Source organism: Dioscorea cayenensis, chromosome 16 (genome assembly GCF_009730915.1).
Source record: "Dioscorea cayenensis subsp. rotundata cultivar TDr96_F1 chromosome 16, TDr96_F1_v2_PseudoChromosome.rev07_lg8_w22 25.fasta, whole genome shotgun sequence".
Taxonomy (NCBI): Eukaryota; Viridiplantae; Streptophyta; class Magnoliopsida; order Dioscoreales; family Dioscoreaceae; genus Dioscorea; species Dioscorea cayenensis.
Window position 1 is genome coordinate 2,688,672 of NC_052486.1, and position 22,652 is coordinate 2,711,323.

A 22,652-nucleotide genomic window follows, 5' to 3' on the forward strand; every position below is an offset into this window, starting at 1 on the left:
GGAATACTTGAGCAATTTTAGATTCAATTTCAAGTGAGTATGCTCAAGTGATAAGCACCAATAGATGGTTGAATTAGTAAGTTAAATTCAAGTATATTAAATAACTAATTAAAAAAATAAAATAAAATTTAAATAAATAAAATTCATTAACTTAAATCCATTTAGATAAATAAAATATATTAACTTAAATAAATAAAACAGATTTTAAATAAAATATTAAAGAAAATTATAAATTATAAAAAATTTGAAAATAGGGATAATCTCACCACTTACTTTACATGGTGATTCTAACCCACAACTTACATCAAATCAAATATTTGAAAAGAAAATGCAGCATTTTCATTTATAGGTAATCAAACAACCATGATGTAAATGAAAATAAAGTAATTTCAATTACATGTAAGTTGACTTACACTGTAATTTAAAATAAGGGTAACCAAACAACCCCTTGTGCTATATTTAGATTGAGGGTCGATGAGGGAAAGTAAAGTAAAGCGAGGGTTTTGGAGGGTCAAAGTCGACCCTTCCCTTGTTTGGATTGATATTTTTAATTTAACAAAAGAAAATGAAGGGTTAACTCTGACCCTCCAAAACCCCCTGACCCCCCTCCCCGATTTGGGGTGCCGAGGAGGGAGAACCTCGTAAAGATTTTAAAATTTTTTAAAAAATCTTATTACCCTTATTTTTTTAAATTAAGTACATAACACCACTTCATAAGTTTTTTTCTTTCGCTTTTTTCAATCTAATTTTATTTTAATCAAGTATTCACATGACACACATCACAAGTCTTTGTTTTTATATATTTCTTTTTTGTTTGCTTATTTTTTTTATCTGTTTGTTTATGTTGTGTTTTTTTATTTCTTAATTCATCTCTAAAATAATTTATTTTAATATAATTCTATTCTTTTAATATTTATTAAAAAAATCTATTTAAAGTGTGAATTTATTTGTAAATAGAAATAAGTAATCTTTTATTTAATAATAAAGGTATAATTGATAAATCATATTATTATAGATCCTTTTTTTCTCTTCCCCAACAAAGTTTATTAGAGAACTCTCTTTTCCTTTCCTCCCATAAAATTTGTCTATTTAAAAAAAAAAGGGCTGAATTCAATTTTCCTTTTTTTTCCCTCATTTTCCTTCAATTTTTTCTTTCTTTTAACTTTTGAATTCAAAAAATAAAAATAAAAAAAAATAAAAATAAAAAATTTAAATTTAAATTTAAGCACCACGAGTGAAGAGGCTTCGTTTTGAAGTCGGCGCGCAGGCGGCGAGGGCAGCAGAGACGGCATTGAAGGCCTCCTTCTCCGATCCCTCAAGCTCGCTTGAAACCCTAGGAGAAGATGCAGGTATTCGTGAAAACCCTAACTGGTAAGACTATCACCCTTGAGGTGGAGAGCAGCGACACAATCGAAATCGTCAAGTCCAAGATCCAGGTCGACTTCTCCTCCTTATCTTTCCATCTAGGGTTTCTTCTTCATCTGATCTATCTTATTGTGTTTTGTTGGTTGTAATTGATTTTAGTGTGAATTTAGGTTTGTTTTGATTGATTTGTTGCCAATGGTGTTGTCTGAGAGCTTGGGTTTTGGGGTATAATTCTTGTTGCGGGATCAATGTGTTAATGGATGTTGGGAACTCCAGTTTGTGGGAAAGGGGTTTTATTGATTGTTTCTCTGTTTTTGTTATGTTTGATTTCAGATATTTATTGGTTGGTCTCTTTTTTTTTCTATGATTTGGTGGAAGGATGATATCAGAGCTTGCATTTTGTTTTTATGTTATATTTGTGATGTTTGTGTATTTATAAGATTTGAATAGCAAGATGTGTGATTGTTTATCTTGTGAGTCTGTTCTTATTTTTTGGTTAAGTTTATAATTCACTGTTTAACTTCTAAATAAGCAAAATTGTGTTCAATTTATCTTTGTTACAGACTACCAAAATTAGGTCATTTTTTCTTGAATCGCATTCTAATTATGATGGCAATCTGCACAAGCTTCCACTAGATCAGAGTATCTATCTTGTCCTTTTTGTTTTGTTTGAATATATATATATATATACATACACTTGGAAAGATGTGATGTTTTTCTTATGAATGTGTATCATTAGGACACTGGAAAACATTCTCGTTCTCAAATTAAGAGACAAAGGTGAGAAAGAAAACCTAAGTTAAAGAGTTTAGTCATGATTGTTTTTGGCCTTGTGAACGTATTGATAAAAGCCAACTTGTTCAATAACAAATGCTTATGAATGCTTGTCTCAAAGGTTGTGCTTGATTGGGCATTAAGATGGAGTTAGTCGTGGATTAATAATCAGATGCTAAAAAGTATGGCTGGAGTAACTTTAGGAAGGGCAATATGGTTTGGTTCAAGCAAAATGCTTACATATATAGGCATGAACCATTAAGCTAGATGCAATGGATTCAGTTAAGCAGTGGTAGGCTAACGTACTAAAAACATGAAAAAGTGATTGGCTAAAAACATGGAAATGTCAACTAGATTAACATACTAAAATCATGAAACATTAACCACATGGATTTCACTTATTCAGCATGACTAAGACTATCCTATTGTTGCATCATTGTTCAACACCCTTGATGCAAAATCATAAACACCAAGGTACTTTCTGAAATTTAGGGGACTTCTTATGTAGCTGTACTTTTGTCAAAAAATATAGAATTTGCTGACTTGTGAGATATCACTTCATCTCCACTACTCCTTGGAAAACTGCATCTCTTAGGAAATGATGATGAATGCCAATGTAATTAAGGCTTCTATGTTAACCAACTAGAATTTTTTGCCATTAGAATGAATATCATGTTGTCACAAATGATGGTCGTAACATCCACTTGAGAATGATGAAGATCTTCAAGCATTTGGCACACCCATGTTGCTTGATAAGTTAACGCTATGTTTGGATTAAGGGCTGAGGAGGGAAAGGAAAGGGAAGGTTTTCAGAGGGTCAAAGTTAGCAATTCCATTGTATAATTTTTTTTTAATTTAATAAAGGGAAAGGAAGAGTTAACTCTAATGCTTCGAAACTCTCTAAAACCTCACTTTTCCTAGCCCCCCAATTTAGGGTTTCGAGAGAGGGAGAACCTCGTAAAATTTTTATAATTTTTAAAAGACCTTATTACCTTAATACCGTTGACTTTTTTTAAATTAATTATATAACACTTTATAAAGTTCTTATTTCACTTTTTTTAATATAATTTTATTGTAATCAAGGGTTCATCCAGCACCAATCTTGTCTAAAAAGCCTGATTCTTGCACCTTATTTTTGACTATTGATTCAAATCCTTTTTGTTAATTTCATATATCTTGCATCGATTTGATCTTGTGTTTTTGATTTTTCTCTCTCTACTTATTAATGTAGATCACATATCCATATTGTCTTTGAACATTACTATATCACTAGACTTCTTCTTTCTAAGCTTTCATTATTATATTGTTTTTGTTATTATGTGTTTTTAATTGTTTATGGTCAACATTCCGTCGTTCTCATATGTTAGGGTTTTTGTTTTGCTTGTTAATGCACAAAATTTCTGATCATTGCGTCTATATCATAAATATGTAGTTACAAATAATCATACTAAAGTAATAGGAATTAGACCTAACACAATTCCAAATAGAAATACTTTAATGATTTGTTTTTTTTTTTTAGGAGGTAAAAATAGAAGTAAGATCAATCTCTAAATGCTAATTTGAATTATTCATGAATCTCAATGATAACAATTGATATGGAAAAAAATCATACAATGCCCGCAATTCTAGACTAATAATTTCAATATTTATAAAAATACCTGGTTAAAGTGTGAATTTGTTTGAGATATTGATAATATATGTGTTTAAATAGAAATAAAGTAATTTTTTTATATGATAGTAAGGATATAATTAGTAAATCATATTGTTATATATCATTTCCTTTCGTTTTCTCTCCTTGACCAAACAAGATTTATCAACTAACCATCCTCTCCCTTTCTTCCATAAAATTTGATTGTCCAAACAAGGGTTCAACCCTTCCTTTCCTTTCCCTTACTTTTCCTTCCTTTCCCTCCTCTTCCCTTTCTTTACTTTCCCTTCTACTTTTGGATCCAAACAGTATGTAAGGGTGTGGCTGCAATATATTCTTCTTTTGATGATGACAGCGCAATGGTTGCTTCTTTGAAGTTCAAGTAATAACTCCATAATCAAGGTTGAACAAATGATATTTGTGCTTTTCCGATCATCCCAAGAACCTATCCATTCACTATCATAAAAACTGAACAATTTAATGTTAGTAGTATGAGAATACCAAACTTAATAATTGTTTGTTCCATAAATGTAATTCTGAACTCTTTTTGGTTACCATGATAATTACATTTTGGCTTGTGCATGAATCTTGAAACTTAGATCATTGCAACCACAATATGAGGCTAAGTGGGTGTCAAATACATTTAATCCACTTTAAGCCAATAGCATCCTCGCCTTCATGTAAATCAACCAATGTCAATGTTTAATTTCTTTCTATTTCTGAAATCTTGTCTTCCATAGCATGCTTTCATTGTTCCTTTCAATAGTTTTTTTGAAACGTGTGGGTTTTGCTAAAGGAGCAAAGTCACAAGATGTATAAATATCTTGCAAATCTCTCTCTTTTCTTACTAGATTATCATTTAAAGAACCAAATATATGGACATATTTGGCTTGCCAATCTATGTTGCGTGAGGACTATGAAAGGGAAAACATTGGAGGTGTTTCCAAATGCTCCACATTGGATAATTGAGACCACTCTATTTTATCTTCATTTTTTACATGCATTCTCATTCCAATTCCAATAAGTTTTTTCTTAAAAAAATAATGTCTCTATGGTATACAATTTCTTACTGACACAATATAAAGACAGTAGCCATTTGTTTCATCAAGGAACCCTATAAATATGCATTAAACATTTTTACGATCCAATTTTTGCCGAAATTTTAGGATCAACTTAAGCATATGTAATGCAACCACATGCTTTTAAATCACTTGCACTTTGTATGCCGCACCGAGCTTCATATGGAGTTTGATTCCAAGCTACCTTCTTGGGTGATCTATTAAGAAGATAAAATTGAAGTTACTTCACTTCATCCTATAAAGAATTTGGAAGATTTGTTGCCTTTAAAATGCTTCTTGCCATTTCTATAATAGTTTGATTTTTCTCTTTGCCACACCAATTTTCTATTATGCTATTAATTCTTAACAAATTCATTTGAGAAAAATTCTCCAAGCCATTCTGTTCTCAACATGAGCATTGCTTTTCAAGAGAAGCTTTGAATATCAAAAAATTTGAGAGCATTTAGGTTTTTTCTTAATGAAATACGCCTAATACTTCATACTACAGCCATCAATGTACAATAAAATGAATATGTAACATGTATCAACTGAAGTGGTCTTGCTGCTTCCCATGCTTTTTCAAAATGGAAGTGGCACTCTTTCTTATTTTTCATGAATACCTTTGCATATATAATCATCATATTTGCTTGAAGACATGGCTATCAAATTTTCTTGTTGCACAAAGATCTAAGTCCCATGAAAATTTAGATGCTTGTACCTTAAATGTCATAAGAATTATCTTTTAGAAATTTAGATTAGCAACCAAAGCATTCTCAAATTTAGCAATTATGGTGATGACCTTGAAGTTTAATGTAAACACTCTAGTAGATCTTTGACAATCATTCTTGAAATGGGCCAACATTCATTAGATGTTGTTGCTTCGACATTTGTAGGAAAAACAGAATCACTGAACATCTTGTTGAATCACCTAGAAAGCCTTTTGAATTTTTCTTTTGAGTATCCTTTTAACTCACATATTTTGAAAAACATGAAAGAACTCGACCATGAGCTCTTTCTTTTGCTCCTTTTGGTTTTTGTGTAGATACACCTCCATAACCTGGAATATTTGGATTTTCTTCCATGAAGGTTTGCATTTGCACAATTATTATTGCTTTCTAGAATCCTCTTACGTACCTTAGAATCCATTATCTTGAATGGGCTAACTAATTTTCATTTGCATTCTTATTTTTCAATGATTTTCTCAACTTATCTCTGTCAAATCTAAATAAAGTCTGAACTTACCCTTTCTTCCCCTGAGTTCTTTCACAGTTTGGCGTTTTAGATGTAAGTTTACCAGAAAAAAATTGTCAACCTTGTCTAATATGATCAATGGATACTTGAGGGTCAAATTTGTTAATTTCCTTTTGATCATTTCTACCCGGGAGCTCATCTTTATGAAAATTAGTGCTACTATGTCTCTGAATGCATTCTTGGATTTGTTCATTCTTAAATGCAACTTTTTGTTAATTTTAGATGGCAAGCAGAAATATTATTACGACGAGAAAATATGTACAGAAATCTCTCTCTCTTTTTTTTTTTGTTCAAAGATATGCGTTTAAAGAAAAGTCTGCACTATATTTGTGATGCCTTGTATTCCAAGGCTATATATATGCAAAATAAATAAATAAATAAATTATTAAAAAAAATGAAAAAAAAATACTTTTCTTGAGTAGTTAGTGTTTGGCAGAAGTATTCGTGAAAATGAATGACATTAGATTTTTCCTCAATGCTGGCTCAGACTCTGTACAATCTACCTTTCTTTGAGGTTTCTTTTCTGTTTTCCTTCTTTGGTGGAGACCACTTAGGGAAATTCATGAAATATTTTAGTTGAGTATGCTTGAATTCTCTAACTACTGTATTGATTTTTTATTAGCTTGTGCTTTTGATTGCACCATCTGCATTAGTTCTTGTGGAAACGCTCATCATCATTAGCCATGTTGCTAATTTGTTTGGACATTGGACAATTTTCTTGAGGCTAGATAGATGGATTTAATTAAATAATTTAACACTTTCAGCAGGAAAAGAATGTTCTTTTATAAGCATGAAGTCTTACTTTTATCAGGAAATTTAGAAAAAGGCCTATTTTTTATAGGAAATTAATGGTACTTTTTCAGCTGGAGTAACTTTTGTAGTTGCTAAAAATGTGGACATTTGATTCTGCAGGACAAGGAGGGCATACCTCCAGATCAACAGAGATTGATTTTTGCTGGTAAACAATTAGAAGATGGACGAACCCTAGCTGATTACAACATCCAGAAGGAGTCAACACTCCATCTAGTTTTGAGGCTAAGAGGTGGAACAATGATCAAGGTGAAGACTCTTACTGGAAAGGAGATTGAAATCGACATTGAACCTATTGATTCAATTGAGAGGATCAAGGAGCGTGTGGAGGAGAAAGAAGGCATTCCACCTGTGCAGCAGAGGTATATTTTATTTTATTTTTTCTTTAACCTAAGTTCACATCTTCTCAACTGTGTTATTTGTGAGTTTTATGTAAAATCAGTTGGTGGGGTCTTTCATATGCTTCTCTCTCCACTGAAAAAATTATTTTTGTTTTAATGCATGCAGCTTTCTCCTAGTTATGTTTACAATATATCGTGTTCTATGTAGCTTTGTGTTTCTGCAATACATTAAATGTTTCTTCTCTCTTAGCAAATCATTAAAATAACCATAGTCAAGCAATGAATTCAGATAGAATACGCTTGTTAAAAACTTAAGATTTATAAATTGGAAGATTGTTTTTATATCCATTCTTATTCAATAAATTTATTTAACTTCAGTTCAGGAACAGTGCTCTTGATGAGTCTGTTTCTTCCTTTAACTTTTTTCTTCAGAATGATTTGAGCTAGTGTCAGACTGTCAAGAGTCATTAGCGGGCCTTTGGTTGTTTACCTTCTCTTGTGTGTCGGTATCCTGAATAAACAAGATTAATGTTGTAATTGTTAGAGTAGGATTTTAAGTTTATATATATATATATATATACATTTTTTCAATTTTTTACTTTTTTTCTTGTGCAGACTTATTTACGCTGGTAAGCAGCTAAGCGATGACAAGACCGCTAAGGATTACAACATCGAGGGTGGTTCCGTTCTTCACCTTGTGCTTGCTCTGCGTGGTGGTTGCTGGAATTGAACTTCCAGATTTCAATTTGGTTTTCAAAAACTATTAGCTTAACTCAGAAACAAGAACCAACATGAAAGTGTGCAAACTTGCTCAAACATTCTGCTGGGTATTTAATTTTTATGAAATTTCCATTCAATTGTTCATCAATGATCCAGGGATTAAAAAAAAAAAAAGAAAAGAAAACTCTGGTTGATTTGGGCCGTTTGCCTGGCATGAGCTTCTTGTGCCTTGAAACATGCTGCAGGTAATTGCCCTGTTAGGCATGTGAGGAGACATCATCTTGAAAGCATAGCAGGAGATCAATACATCCAAATCTATACATCCAAACGGGAGTTGCACTCACCACAGTCATTGTCTGGCCGTACAAAAATTGTCATGTAAACAGCCATTGTTCAGTCTAGTTGTCTGCATTCAGGTTTTCATCCTTCCTTCTCCTGGTTTTAGCTATTTTTGGTTATAATTTTTCTTTTGTATCATGATGAAGCATTGGTAATGTCCTTCTTGTCATCTTCTTGCAGCCTACTTTTAATGATTTTTGTTCTCTTTCTGATGTAGATGAGTGGCCTGGGCCATCAATTTTGGCTGCGTTTGATTCTGGGGATATCAAAACAAGTGAAAAAGGTACTCTCTCTTCCATCCTTGTCACCAAATCTATGCATCTTTTACTGCTTTTCTGTATGAATAAAAATATTGCTTCTCATTATTTTCATGGGAAAAAGAAATTTGTTTTACTCTCATGATTAACCACAATGCATTTTTATTGCGTTAGGAACCTTTGCAGAACGCTTCGTAGTTCATTGATTAAACCACAATGCATTTTTATTATCTACTGTCTATATATGATTTTTTTTTTGGGTATATAATAGATAAGAAATAGAGTGAATTAGGTCCTTTGCCTTTCTATTTAGTAATTATAATATGTTTTTTAGAAGGTATAATTCTCTGTACAGTCGCTTTATATTTCAAAACGTAATCTTTTAATCCTTGTATTTTTTTCTCACTCATTTCAGGTCTTTATACTATTTCAAATGTGTCCAATTGATCCAGTTCAAAATGGCCATCACGTATACTGACATGGCCGACATGTGGCTTTCTTTACATTGGCCACGTCAGCATAAATAGACGGCAAACATGACGGCCGTCTCGAATTGGACCAATTGAGCACATTTGAGATAATATAGGGAGCTGAAAGGAGTAGAAAAAAATACAATGATTAAAAGGTTACATTTTGAAAATTACAGGAACCGTAAGAATTACCTTTTTTTTTTTTTTTAAGAATGCCATAAAGTTTGCTGTTAGGTGACAGTATCTTTTAGCAAAAATTTTTAAAAATGGAGATCTTTGATATTTTGCTAAGAACCAAAGAACCTGTCAACAATTATAAATGAGAATAATGAGCACAAAATCAGTTGGTTACAGCGATGATACCAATGAAAATATAGCACATAAAAGATTCAATTCTTAAATTTGTTTGTCAATTATATATATGGTCAGGAGTGATCCAAATCCAAAGACAAAGACATCAGAAAGACTAATCCTAAACATGAAGGAAAGCATCAATTCTCAATATATATATATATATATAATTTTATAAATATAACTTAGTTTAAAACTTTGAATCATTATTTCAATGATCCTTTTGTTCTTCCTTTATATAAGATACCCATGCCATCCAATAATTCTTGTCCTTCACTGCCCATGTGTTTAGAGAAATAATTAGCTTTAATGAATGGTTTTAAACTAAGTTTTATTTGGAATTAGACACGTATCAAGATACAAGAGGTTAAAGAAGATAAGAAAGCCTTGATTTTGGTCTTTATAGTTTAAAAAGCATACACACATGGCTTTCTTTCTCTGTCTTTTTAGTCTTTTGTTCTCTTTTTGTCCAAAAGCTTTCAACCTTTCTTTCTTTGCCCATTATTGGAGTTATATATAATGGGCTCTAATTCATATTATCTTTCACTTAAAGATAGGAAAGTGATTTTTTCATGTGATTTGCTGAATGGATCATATGTTTACATTAATATACATTTCCTTTTCATTGCATCATTTTTCATGCCTTTTCTTTTTATTTATTTATTTCAAAACTCTTATCTCTTTTGAATACTAAAAGTTAGAAAAACAACTTGCATTAAAGAGTTTTGAAAGCTTAAGTAAACCCTTAATTTATCCTTAAAAATCCTCTTTAAAAGAAAAAAAACAAAGATTAGATAATATTCAATATGTTTAATATATCACACATTGGAAGCTTCCCTTGATTTAGTATAATAATAATAATAATAATAATAATAATAATAATAATAATAATAATAATAATAATAATGATTTTAATATTATATAACAGTAATGTTCTAGATTTAGGGTTTCCCTGAAGGGAATCCTCCAACTTAGTTTGCCATGCACCATATAATGTTTCTTTTATTATTTTGGGAATACTACAAAGTGATTCTAATTCCTTGCTTTTCACCTAAACATTTGGAGAGAATAGAGGAAATGTTAGCTTTTTAGTCTTTTATATTATTTTATTTATTTATTTATTTATGAGTTTTTCTTTAATAAACCTATGATATCTTTAAGTATGGTTATTAATTAAGCAATGCTTTAGTAAGCTTCATTCAGTTTGTGATTAAAAGAAACTAATAATAATAATAATAATAATAATAATAATAATAATGTGTTTTATATGTTGAATCACGTGTTATTGTCTTTACAATCCAAACAAATCGGTTAATCTTGTTTTGCTAATAATTTTATAATGTTCTCTATTAAATCATGCAAGAGGTAAGTTTTAATTTATTTATGAGATCTTCATGCAAATTATGTATTGACAAAAGCAGGTGTTCATGTTATATATTATTTTTTATTTTTATTTTTTTGGAAATATGCATATATTAAAACATGCCACACAAATAGGAAGATGTTTGTGTATCACTTGCAACTTTGGAAATTTCATGTTATTTGTTTTGAAAGTGACTTTGATATTAAATTTTTACAAGAAATATTTGATTAGGAATTAGACAAGGATGGTTACCATCTCTTAAACACAATTAGTGTGAACATTTGAACTAAAGGTCTAGTGCTTATCATTAGATGACAAAAAATAAATAAATAGAGATTTGCAAAAAGAAATTAATATATTTTTTTTAACTTATAAAATAGGTAAAAAAAGATGTCCCTAGACAACATCAATGCATATATCTCTTTAATCTTTATATATAAATATTAATGGATAAGGTGGCAGACAAAATACAATAAAAGCTAAATCCAAATAGCTATGAAGAGACAACAAGAACAACAAAGTTATCATTTTAATTATTATCTTCTGAGAGTTCCTCCACCTCCACCATTCTAGAGAGAAAGAGATACCTGCCTAAAAGGAATTATTTTTTAATTAAAAAAATCATAATTTATTAATTAAAAATAAGCCACACATGGAGGTGTCTTGATATGAATTATTTAATTAAAAAATATTTTTTATTATAGAGCCTTTTTCACCGTATTAGACAGTTAACCGCTGACTAACAACTGTTATGACCGATCCTAAGTCCAGATGAGAAAAGAGAAAGATCATCATTTTAGATAGTGGTAGTCGATAGTTAAGCTGTTATGAAGATATTATAAACATGAATTTTTTTAAATAAAACAAATCTTTATAATCTACTACCATTATTACAAACAAACAATAAGAAAAATATTAGTCACAAATAAAGTTCATAAATAAGAAATTAAGGACAAGGTTTGGATAAACATTGAATTGTTAATTAAGATTTGTTGCAAATACAACTCAAAAGAGAAAGATTCTTTGCCATCCATAAAGAGAAAGAAAGGTTTTCTTTGCCATCCAAGCGTGATGAACTCACAAGCAAAGATCATAACTTTACTATTTAGTTTTTATTTATTTTATTTTTATATTTTTCTAGGTAGTACACTAGTACCATCCTTTATACTTCTTCTTAAGTGATAGGCTCCAATTTCCATGCTACACAATGTGTTTTTTAGTACTTATTTTTTATTATTTTTATTTTTTTTAAAAAATTTATTTTAATATATGGATAAGGGAGAGCAGTGTCCTTGCATTAGTATTCATTTTTTGGTCAAACATAGTAAAGACCATTGGGTTTACCCCAATTAGCACTCACTTTTTGGTTCTATTTGCTTTTTTTTAAAAAAAAAAAAAATTATATTTAATGATATTAAAAAAATTGGTAATTTGTCTTTGATTTGGAGTTTCTAGTTTTAGCTGATTGAATTTTGAATTTTTATATTTGTTATATTTTGAATATAATATTGATTTTTTTAATGAAACTTGTATTGGTTGTTAATGTGGTTGTTGCCCGTTGGATAGTCCGCATGAATGGAATAATTGCAAAAAAATATCAATTTTTTTATATTTATTATTACATATATTTTTTTAATATAATATAGAGAAATAAAAACCAAGTGATTTTGTCCTTATATCTCTGGAAGTCTGGGACCGTCATATCAAGGAGTTAATAACAAACTATTGAAAAATTTAAAATTACATCCTTCAATTAATAAAATTAGGACTTCAGAAATAAAAATAAAAATAAAATATTTTAATAACTTTAGAACATTTTTTTTTTCATTTCTAATAAACTATATGAGAATCCAAAATTAAAATAAAATATATCTCATATTATATAAACTAAAGACATAGGTCATTTTTCTTATATATAAATATATAAAAATACTAAATTTCCATGATTTGTTTGGCTGGTCAAACATTTCGGCTATGCTTCTCAACTTTATTTTCTTCTCATCTCTTCTTTGCCACAAAAATTTTAATAAATAAATAAAATAAAATACACACATAGTCAAACATATAACGAATTAAGCTATCATAATTAGTGTATTATTTGTCTTGACATAATTTATAGGGTGGACATTTGTCATCTTATAAAACAATGAAATATATATTTATTGATTTTTCGATACTCTTATGTTTTTAATCTTTTTTTAAAGAGTTATGTTTTCTTAGCAAAATACCGGGATCTTTATTAGAGGATAACTTCTCATAATTAGTGGTTTTTAAGGTGGCTGAAAGCCTTAATCACTTTGAAAGAACTTGGTTATTTATATAATCTTATTTATTTATTTATTATTATTATTATTTCACTAAAGATTATAAAATAAAATAAAAATTTTAAAAAAAACTAAATAATAATAACATTAACAACAATAACATTCAAAACTCCCTTGGATCAACAAAAATGACATCAGTGGACGGTGGAGATTTAACCCAATTATCAACCCCATCATCATCTCCACCGTTCCTTCTCTTCTCCCCATCACCACCAAGTCTCTTCACACACCACACATCCTCTTCACAAGAAAACCTCCTCCAACGTGGCACTGCCACCCTAACTGGGTCCCCCGGACCCACCTCTGCCACGATGGCAGCACACCCTTCATCCTTGCTGGCAATATTGTGGGCCACCCTGCACAATGACGTCATCAACCGGGCCCCACCTTCCCCTTCCATATGTAGTCCATACATGAAGTAAACCCCAAACGGCCGGAAAACATCCTTCAACGCCGGTAACCTCATCCACGGCGCTCTCTCATCCAACGCCCTCGCCACCCCCAGCACCGCCTTGGCCAACGCCGGCGCTCCGGCGACCCTCATCCTGAAAACTCCGGCGCTGTTCCAAAGACTAAGCACAGCATAACTCTTTGGTAAAATCCCACGTAAAACACTGCATGGCTGCCATGCAACGTCCGAAGCTGGCAAAGCAATCAGTGTAGTGATTGTTAATGGATTTGATAACACTGAGAAGATGTCTGAAGGGTAGAACTCTGAGTTTGTTTTGAAGATTTGGTTGTAAAGTGAGGTTGCTAAGGATGGTGGGAGGTGGAAGATGGAGAGGGAGTGGTGGTGGAGTGGGAGTGGGAGTGTGTGGTGATGAACTGGATGGACTAGCATTGCCGGAGACCGGAAGTGTGTGTATGAGAATTTCTTTGTGAAGAGGTTAAGTGAGGCCGTGTTCGATCTCTCCGTCGCCATGTATGAGTACTCGGCTCCGTTTTTCCGGCACCATGATTCCACTTCTTCTACTAGCTTTGTTCCTATTCCATTCCTCCTGCCAAAGTTTTATTATAACATATGAGTATGTAATATTTAGTTCTAGTTGTTGTTATTTTGTGTGTGTGTGTATATATATATATATATATATTTTTAGGTTGGAGGGAGAGAGGGCATTAGTCTCAAAGTAACTTTTTTACTTTTGGTATGGTGGAATTGGAAATTCTCTTATTGAATATATAAAGGCGGCTTAATTTAATGGAAAATAACAGGCAAAAACTAAGTAAATTGGGAAAGAATAAAGATATACTGAAAAAGAAGGGGGAAGAAAAAAAGAGTGGGGAAGTGTAGGATTTGCAATAAGAAATAGTATGGAATATAGATTAGATTATGGATGGAAAAGAAATGCAAACCTATGAGATGTGGAGACTCTTAGGCCAAGAATATAAGCAACCTTTGCATATATTGGATGCTCATTCACTGGTTTCATCCCTCTAGTCACCATCTTAATGCATGCTCTTATAACTCCAACTATCTCCTTCTTCTCCTTCTCTTTCTCCCCATACTCTGCCACCTATGTATATATACACACAAACATATATACATATAATAAGATTAAGCTATTTATATATATATATGATTATAAGGTTGTAATTAATTAAGTTGAATGATGTTTTTATATATGGGTAATTTTATTACCAGCATGACATGAAGGGGAGTGTGTCTAACTCTGCTCATGGGATCACCCAAGAGGTCTACAAAGAGCTTCATGCTCTTCTTCTTCTTCTTCGTCGACTTCTTCGATGATGTTTCAGTGCCACTATGACCTATCTCACACCTCCTCTCCATCTCCTCCACTTTCCAAAGGTCCTTATCCTTGTCATACTCCCTCACTCTTATCATCTCCTCCTCCTCTTCCTCCTTCCACACCATCTCTCTCTTTCTCTCTTTCTTTATCTTTCACTTGTGCTTGTTGTGAACTGAAACTAGTGGAATATTTATAGTGGTGATGTAGGGATAGCAGTACTGTATTCTCATTGTGGTTGTTAGATTGATAAACTAATATAGATTTGTTCTAATGATAAGGAATGTTTTTGTTTACTAAAGTACCCTTAATAAATATCATTATCATTAAGCCCCTCATTTTTGTATTAACTTACTCTTTGCTAGAATCTATGCTCTTATATACAAAAGAGACCAACTTATACTATACAAAAATAACATTTAATTAGATCACATTGCTTCTTACCTTAATTTCTTTTGTTTAATTACACACACTCATGGGATACTCAAAATATTATTAGCTAGACAAAGAAGTAATAAAAATATATCTAATTTGATAGGTAATGCCATTATTATAATTCTTGTAGATTTGATACCTTATAAACACTAATTAAACACTTTGTAATGGTGATTAATTAACTTAAATTATAATATATATATATATATATGATGGCTAGTTTGTTTAAATATAAGAGTATCAATTATATATGAAAAGTCCTTTTTATCTAACCAATTGGTGTTCTAAGATAGCACATCTTACCCCACTCCAACCACCCACTTTGTGATAGATGATAAAAAAGTGCATTAATCTAATTTCCATCATCTCTTAAACTTCATATTCTCAAAAGAAACACTAAGTACTACACACACTCAGGAAGGACACATTAAGGTGACCAATCAAGATCAATCAAGTCTAGTTCACAAAGAGAAATTTGGCACCATTAGCCGACTGAATAGTGAAGTGTGCTTATACATTGTTTTAGCATGGAAAACTTTGGTTAGTTAGCATAATTAGTTTCTCAATTCTTGTGCAACATCCTTTTCAAGGATGTTGGCCCAAAGCTTTTTTTGGGAAAAGGTTAGAGAAAGTAATCAGGAAGGAAGAGCCAGTAAGAGTTTCTCAACTATTTCCTTTGTTTCTTTCATATCTTGGGAGGGTTTAATTAGGGTTTTTTAGATTTGGACATATCACATCTCAATTTTGATTTGACATATTGATGTTTGTGTTGTTTGTGTGATGTTGTGTTCTATTAGATTGAAGTTTATTGATTTGAGATGATTTGCATGCTTGTGATATTGAACTTCTTTGGTGGAGAGTAGGCTTCAAACTTTGGACTTCATATATATATATTTTAAATATATGAAATTAAGAATTTGTACTTATCTCATATGAATTTGCATGTTCATGAAAACTCATAATTTTTAATTAATTATTTAGTAATTCTTGGTACAAGGTTTGCAATTCTTGACCATTCATATAATATGTGAATAATCGGTCATCGATAAACATAAATAGATCGAGAACACTTTTTTTATTGACGTATCATATATATGCATGTGTGTGGATAGATATATATATATATATATATTGTTTTTAGTTTGGATTGACTTATTATAATTCTAAACTAAAATAAATAGGTTTAGATTGATTATTGAAGTATTAAAAATAATAGGGATTCTAATTAGGGTTATGGATTATTGGTTATGGTAATGAATGTTATAATGTATATATATTGTTTTTAGTTGGGTTTAATGAGTCCTCCTTATATTAATTCTATACTTATATATATATATATATATATATATGTTTAGATTAATGATTGAAATATAAAAATTTGGGTTGTTTTCTCCTCCAAAAGTTCAACAAAAACATATGAAATTTACTCATTAAATAATTAACCTTTATGCTTGTAACCTAGACATTTTCTTCCTCCTAATTAGTAATTCTAAAATTTATTAATTTGCATCTAACTTTCATAAAAAAGCACGGGTTTAAGTGCCCAAATTTCAAATTAAGGATTTTTAGTTATCAATGACAGACATTTATGAGCATTAAAGTATAACCAAAGAAAATTTGATCATGAAAAGATGTCTCAATAAATCAAATATCATTCATCAAAACTTTGGCCTTTACGAAGTTCAAATTTCAACTGATAGATAGCATGCACAATAGAAATTTTAAATTAATATAAAGAATAAATTCATGAAATATTATATATATATATATATATATGCACACATGCTAACAAACTCTTAGTCTATTGGCATTAGATCCTTTGTGTAGAGTATTAGTATCATATTGAAAAGACAAGTCGAACCTCATTTCACATAGGGTGAGGGCGCATATGCGTTCGATTATTAACTCCATGTTTGTACATATCTCTGACATGTGGCTTGCCTACGTTTCATAAAAAAAATACCAATGCACACATATATGAAATAAATAATTTTCTAATAATTAGTGAAGCATGATCTCACTCCTCCAAACCCTAAGTTCATGTTTGGTGTAGATTTCCATCATTGGGTGAGAATGCGTAATGTTTAGTTTTTGGAATGTTATTAAATCTCTATTATCTTCATATACTTCGTCGCATAAGAGAAACATAGGTGACTACTATATGTACGTCCTAATAACCTCTTAATCTATTAGTACCGAGTGTACTACATAAAGCATCTATGTCCTTATTAAGGAGACATATTCAAACCTCAGTTCACACAAAATAAAAGCACAGACGTGTTGAGGTAGTAACTCTATCACCTATATATCCAAGCTTTAATACATGGCTTCTCTATATTTTGTAAAAAAAAATAATAACTTTATATATGTTTTTTCCACCTTTATTTCACTATTATGAAATAATTTTATTATTATACTCACATTTTTGGCTTCATACTCAAATGATGGAAATACCCTATTGCATGTCTTGTAATAACCAAAATGTCATTATCTTCGAAAATGATCCAAGTGTATTTATCATCTTAAAATGATAAAAGTACCTTTATCTTCTCAAATGGCTTAATTATTTTGGCATCTCCAACGGGATGCCAAATTTGAAGAAAAACAATAGATTTGGCACAGAACACGCTCCAACCGAGTGTCAAATCCTGTGCCAAATTCATTTTTGCTAGAGTAACGCACAAATAATTGTGTGTCACTATAGCACGAATAAATTTTTTTGTTTTTTGTGCTTTTTTAATCGGTTTAATAGTTGTTTAATGGATTTTGCGTCATTAATTTATGATTTTGGTCTATTTTTAGCCACATAAATATATATCATTATAAAACTTATACTTTTAATTTCATAGTTTTAATCAAATTAATAACTTATAATTTAAGTTTATATTTTTTTTAATTAGTAAGAAATTAAAAAAATTGAAGAAAATAATACAATAAATATAAATTCATTAAAATTAGAACAAATTATGTGAACAATAAAATAAAAACATAGAAAATAGTTATTAGTTTAATATTGCATAATATCAATTAAATGAGCAACAAAAAAACCACAACACCCAAAATACAACTAATGTTATGTTTAATTAATTAATTAATGTTTGTTTTTTCTAATAGTTGGGGTTTTTATTTTTTTATTCAAACACACAAGTATTTTTATTTTATTTTTAATAAATATTTGTAATAAATGTAAAAAAATAAAATCTATATTTTAAATAATATAATATTTAAATTAATGGTTAAAACTGAAAAAGAATTAAAGTTGATTAAATTTGGTAGGAATATATAAATTGTGAAATGGGAAGCATATTTTTAGAATATTATGTTTTAGAGTTAAAAATAGAGTTGATGGTTAAAAATACTTTCATTGTAGAAGCTGTATTTTTGTATAATGAAGCTTCAAATATAGAGTTTTGGGTTGAAAATGACCTTAAAACAATTAAATTTTCTTTACTCATATTCCCAAAATGCCCGCATTTCACAAATTACACAGGATATTGTTTTTGTTATTAAAATAGCTAATATATTTTTGTCATATTAAAATTGACTACAATATCTTTTTAAAAATTATAAAAAAGGCCGTTGCTTGCATAATTATTTATGCTTCACTAAAATACATGAAGTGGTAATTAATTTGTTTATTTTATTATTTGTAAAGATGCATAATATTTATTTATTTTTAATTTAAAAAGCTTTGTATATTGGCATATCTTATGCCAAGTTATTTAGTTTAATATTATTCAAAATTTATATATAAGGGTATTTACATAATTCAAATATTAATCATATCATATATTCCCATTCCAACAAATTAAACAACTCAACCTAAGTATTCATTAATATACTAATACGAATCAAATAATTTAATACATAACATACTTATTAAAATAATTTTTATGGTATAGTCTTGTAGAGCTCAATTCCTCGTGTCTGTATGAACACATAATTTATCTATATTTATTAAATAAAATAATTTCTATGTTTTCATGTCACGTTACATAAACCAAACGTGACTAATGCAAGCTTTAATTGTCAACTCAAGTATGGATCAAATGATTGGGTGGGTGGGAGGGAACGAGATGAAACTAGTAATGAAACCCTAACCCTAAACCTAATCTTGAACTTTGACGCACTTATCTCTTTGTCCTGGCATGCAACCAATCAGAGTTTCAGTTATTGATCCTGTGTGCAAAGTGAGGGCTTCTCGTTTAGCTAAAAAAAAAGGCTTCTCGAGCAGTGGGACCTGGCCACGTGTCAGATATGATGACGTGGCACTGTCTTCTTTGTTTACTATTGCTTGACCTAATTGTTGGGCCCCATGATGTGATGTGATGTGACAATTACTGCATTTTTGGGGGTTTCTTTTATTAGCTTAATTTTTTAAATTATTATTTTAATAAATTATTATTGTTGCTGCGTGGCGGAGTTTTAAGTCACTTAAATAACTGATTTTTAATTAAAAAAATACCTATTAAAATTAGCTTATTTTAATAGGTCTCCGTCCCCCCTATCTTATCTTTAACTTCAAATTAAACTATGGATTTAACTCCCAATAATGGTTTAAAAAATAATAATTATTAGTTTAAAATCAAGATTTGATCTATTACCATTGGATTCTCTACATAAGATGTCTATGTTTTTATTAATGAACATAATTTTATGAAAATGAAGGCACAGGTAAATTAAAGATATTAAGTTCTCATCAGTTAGCTTGGTTTGTCACATTAAAATAACTAAAAAAAATTAATGATTAAAATTTAGGGAAAAATTACTGTTCATCCCTCGTAATTTTCAAAACTTCCCAAAAACCCCCTCCTACTTTTACACACCACCTGACGCCCCTTCGCTAGTGTTTAACTTCCCTTTACACCCCTACGTTCACTTCAAATGGGTCCATGTTGTGAAATCCCATTTTTGGCCCTGAAAAATGGTGGGAAAGGAAAGCGCCAAATCACATCATGTTCAACCTGAAGGGCTTTTCTGCTTAGTTTTCGATAGACAATGCCAAGGAGTTGCATTACATCTTGTTGTTTCTCCTCATTATCATACCCAAAATATATAAATCGGTTTCTCGAGCAGAAAATGAAATTGATTTCCATCGGATTAGTTAAGTGCACTTCATCTTCAAATGAGTCATGAGTCGATTTTATTGTCGAGGCGAGCATGTGCCATTGTCGTCTTCTCGTTTATGGTTGTAAAGTTGTATTACGGACGAGAAGAGCGATGATTCACGACGAGTTCATTTCGTTGTAAAAGTTCTTCTCGTTTATGGTTATCTATTTGTATATTTTTTAAATAATGTTTAACTATTTGCTATTATCCGTTTAAATATTTTTACTAATATGTTTAATAATTGTCATATCCGTTTAATACTTCCCATCTCGGGTTTAACATTATCTTTACATGTATAACTATTCATAAAGCGTGTAAATTCTCAAAAGTCTCTGCAGTAAAAGCGGTGATTTTTTTCGTTTGATCCGAATTGTTGGCATGTGGCACGTGGCGGTGGCAAGGTTATGGTATCCCGTGCGTAAGAATTAATGGCGGCATTAATTCTTATGCTGACGTATCATAAATTTCCGAACACACGTTCGTTCTCATCGATCGATGTCGGCACCCTGTGCGTTTAACTTTTTTTCTCGGATACGAAGAGTTAGCTCGCTCATGGACTTCACACCATAAATAACCAGGAAGAACCCTCCCCATGGACAACCACTCCTCGTCGTCCTCATCATCCTCCTCCTCCTCCTCCTCCTCTTCCTCCTCTTCCCATGGACAACCACTCTATCCCGAGAAAGGATGTTTCGTGAGCCTTCTTCCTTATCTTGAGAATCAATTAGCCGTAATCACTCGAACTAGTTAAACTATCTTTTTCCTTTGAGTCGAAAATCCTCTCATAATTGCTCGAATGCAGGAGGATTCTCAGTGATGGATGACGGGAAAAGCAATTAAGAGAAAGCATTTCGACTTGGGTAAGAAAAGAAAGTTTTCACGTATTGCGTGATTGCGGAGGATTCTCTAGAGGAGGGAGATCGTGAAACATCCTTTAAGACTGAGGGTTGACATTTACCACTTGAGACTTTTACGTTAGCGTTTAAGAAAAATGACGTCGATTGTCACAAGCTGTTACGTTCTGTGTTTAACTATCAGGATCGTCGTTTAAGTCCTACCATGACACATTGATTAATAGTCGTTTTCATGAATGTGTGTTGTTTAACCTTTTTAATGTTGTGCGCTTTTGCGAGGTTCAAGTTGATGCGCTTGTTATGCAACCGCTGTGAGCATTCGAATGTACAGACACTTGTTTTCAGTTATACTGAGGGTCGAGTCGTGAGTGTCCAGTCCGAGCGGACGTTGTAAATGTTGTAAATGTTGTAAATCTTTGTAAATGTTGTAAAATGTTGTAAATCTTTTATAAATTTTATAAAAACGAAACAATCGATTTGATTTGTGAACTACAAATTTAAGCGAGACCTAGTAAAAAACAATGTGGGAAACAAAAAAACGTCATTGTAAACAATAGAAAAAGTTAAACAATACTCAGTTACTCTTTAAACAATGACAGCGAGTGTTTTAAGAAAAATACGTAAATATGTTGAAACTGATGACCGGGGAGGTACCCATCTAGCAACGCGATGTCGATGAAAAGCATTCAATTTAAACAATAACATATTATTTACATGATATAGACTTTAGTTAAACAGTTAACCGTTATGTTAAACACTATATGTATCTGTTTAAACATAAAAAAGCTTGACGTTTACGAGAGACTCATGTTGAGTTGAGAACTTTCATTCGAACGAGTGACAACATGTCTTCCTCAGCGACAATGACATATATTTCCCTTTTTTGCCCTTGGGATGGAGGCAAAAATACCGCCCAATCACATCACGTCTAGTCTAACCTCTATCGCATACAATGCGTGACTTTTTGTTTTTGCGATTTCACATTGCTATGTTTGTTCTTTTACATCTTCTACTTCTTCTTCGTCGTCTTCGTTTTGTTCTTCGTTTCATTTTGGTTTGTACGATTTGGTTTTCGACCGATATATTATGGAGAGTTTTGTGGTATTGCTAGATTCGACGGGGAGGAAGAGTGCTAATGTTCACGGCTCGAGACTTCTTGGGGAATTGGTGTTAGGCTGAGATATGTGAGCGATGGGGTCTCGAAGTTTTCTCTTGTCGAGGGTTAAGTTCATCACACCGGATGGATATAAAAGCGGTTTTGCCCAATAGAAAGCGATGTTGACTTCCAGCGGATGTGTCACGTCCACTCCATCTTCAAATGTGTCACGTCCACTTAACATTTAGTATTACCCTTTAAACATTCTCAATCTTTGTTTAATTACACTTTTTCCGACTTTAAATATTAATCATTTCGTTTATTTAATTACAATAATGTTTA

At 31.1% G+C, this 22,652-nt stretch overlaps 2 protein-coding genes across 3 annotated transcripts; one reads left to right on the forward strand and one right to left on the reverse strand.

The window, feature by feature from the left end:
• Positions 1–1,230: 1,230 nt before the first annotated feature.
• On the forward strand, positions 1,231–8,738 carry LOC120279362 (ubiquitin-NEDD8-like protein RUB2). 2 transcript variants are annotated; one of them, XR_005541884.1, is made up of 5 exons: positions 1,231–1,436; positions 7,009–7,268; positions 7,863–8,074; positions 8,213–8,383; positions 8,524–8,738. XR_005541884.1 is itself a non-coding variant. In XM_039286288.1 (3 exons), exons 1-3 carry the CDS (start codon positions 1,344–1,346, stop codon positions 7,975–7,977), a joined length of 468 nt encoding a protein of 155 aa, XP_039142222.1. In that variant the 5' UTR covers positions 1,231–1,343; the 3' UTR covers positions 7,978–8,115. The 2 variants fall into 2 exon arrangements, 1 of the variants encoding a protein (XP_039142222.1); XM_039286288.1 differs by lacking the exons at positions 8,213–8,383; positions 8,524–8,738 and having other exon boundaries at positions 7,863–8,115.
• Positions 8,739–13,135: 4,397 nt separating this feature from the next.
• LOC120279508 (probable N-acetyltransferase HLS1) lies at positions 13,136–14,957 on the reverse strand. The gene is made up of 3 exons (XM_039286440.1): positions 14,711–14,957; positions 14,425–14,585; positions 13,136–14,069 (listed from the first exon to the last, which is right to left on the reverse strand). Exons 1-3 carry the CDS (start codon positions 14,942–14,944, stop codon positions 13,175–13,177), a joined length of 1,290 nt encoding a protein of 429 aa, XP_039142374.1. The 5' UTR covers positions 14,945–14,957; the 3' UTR covers positions 13,136–13,174.
• Between the last annotated feature and the right edge of the window lie 7,695 nt (positions 14,958–22,652).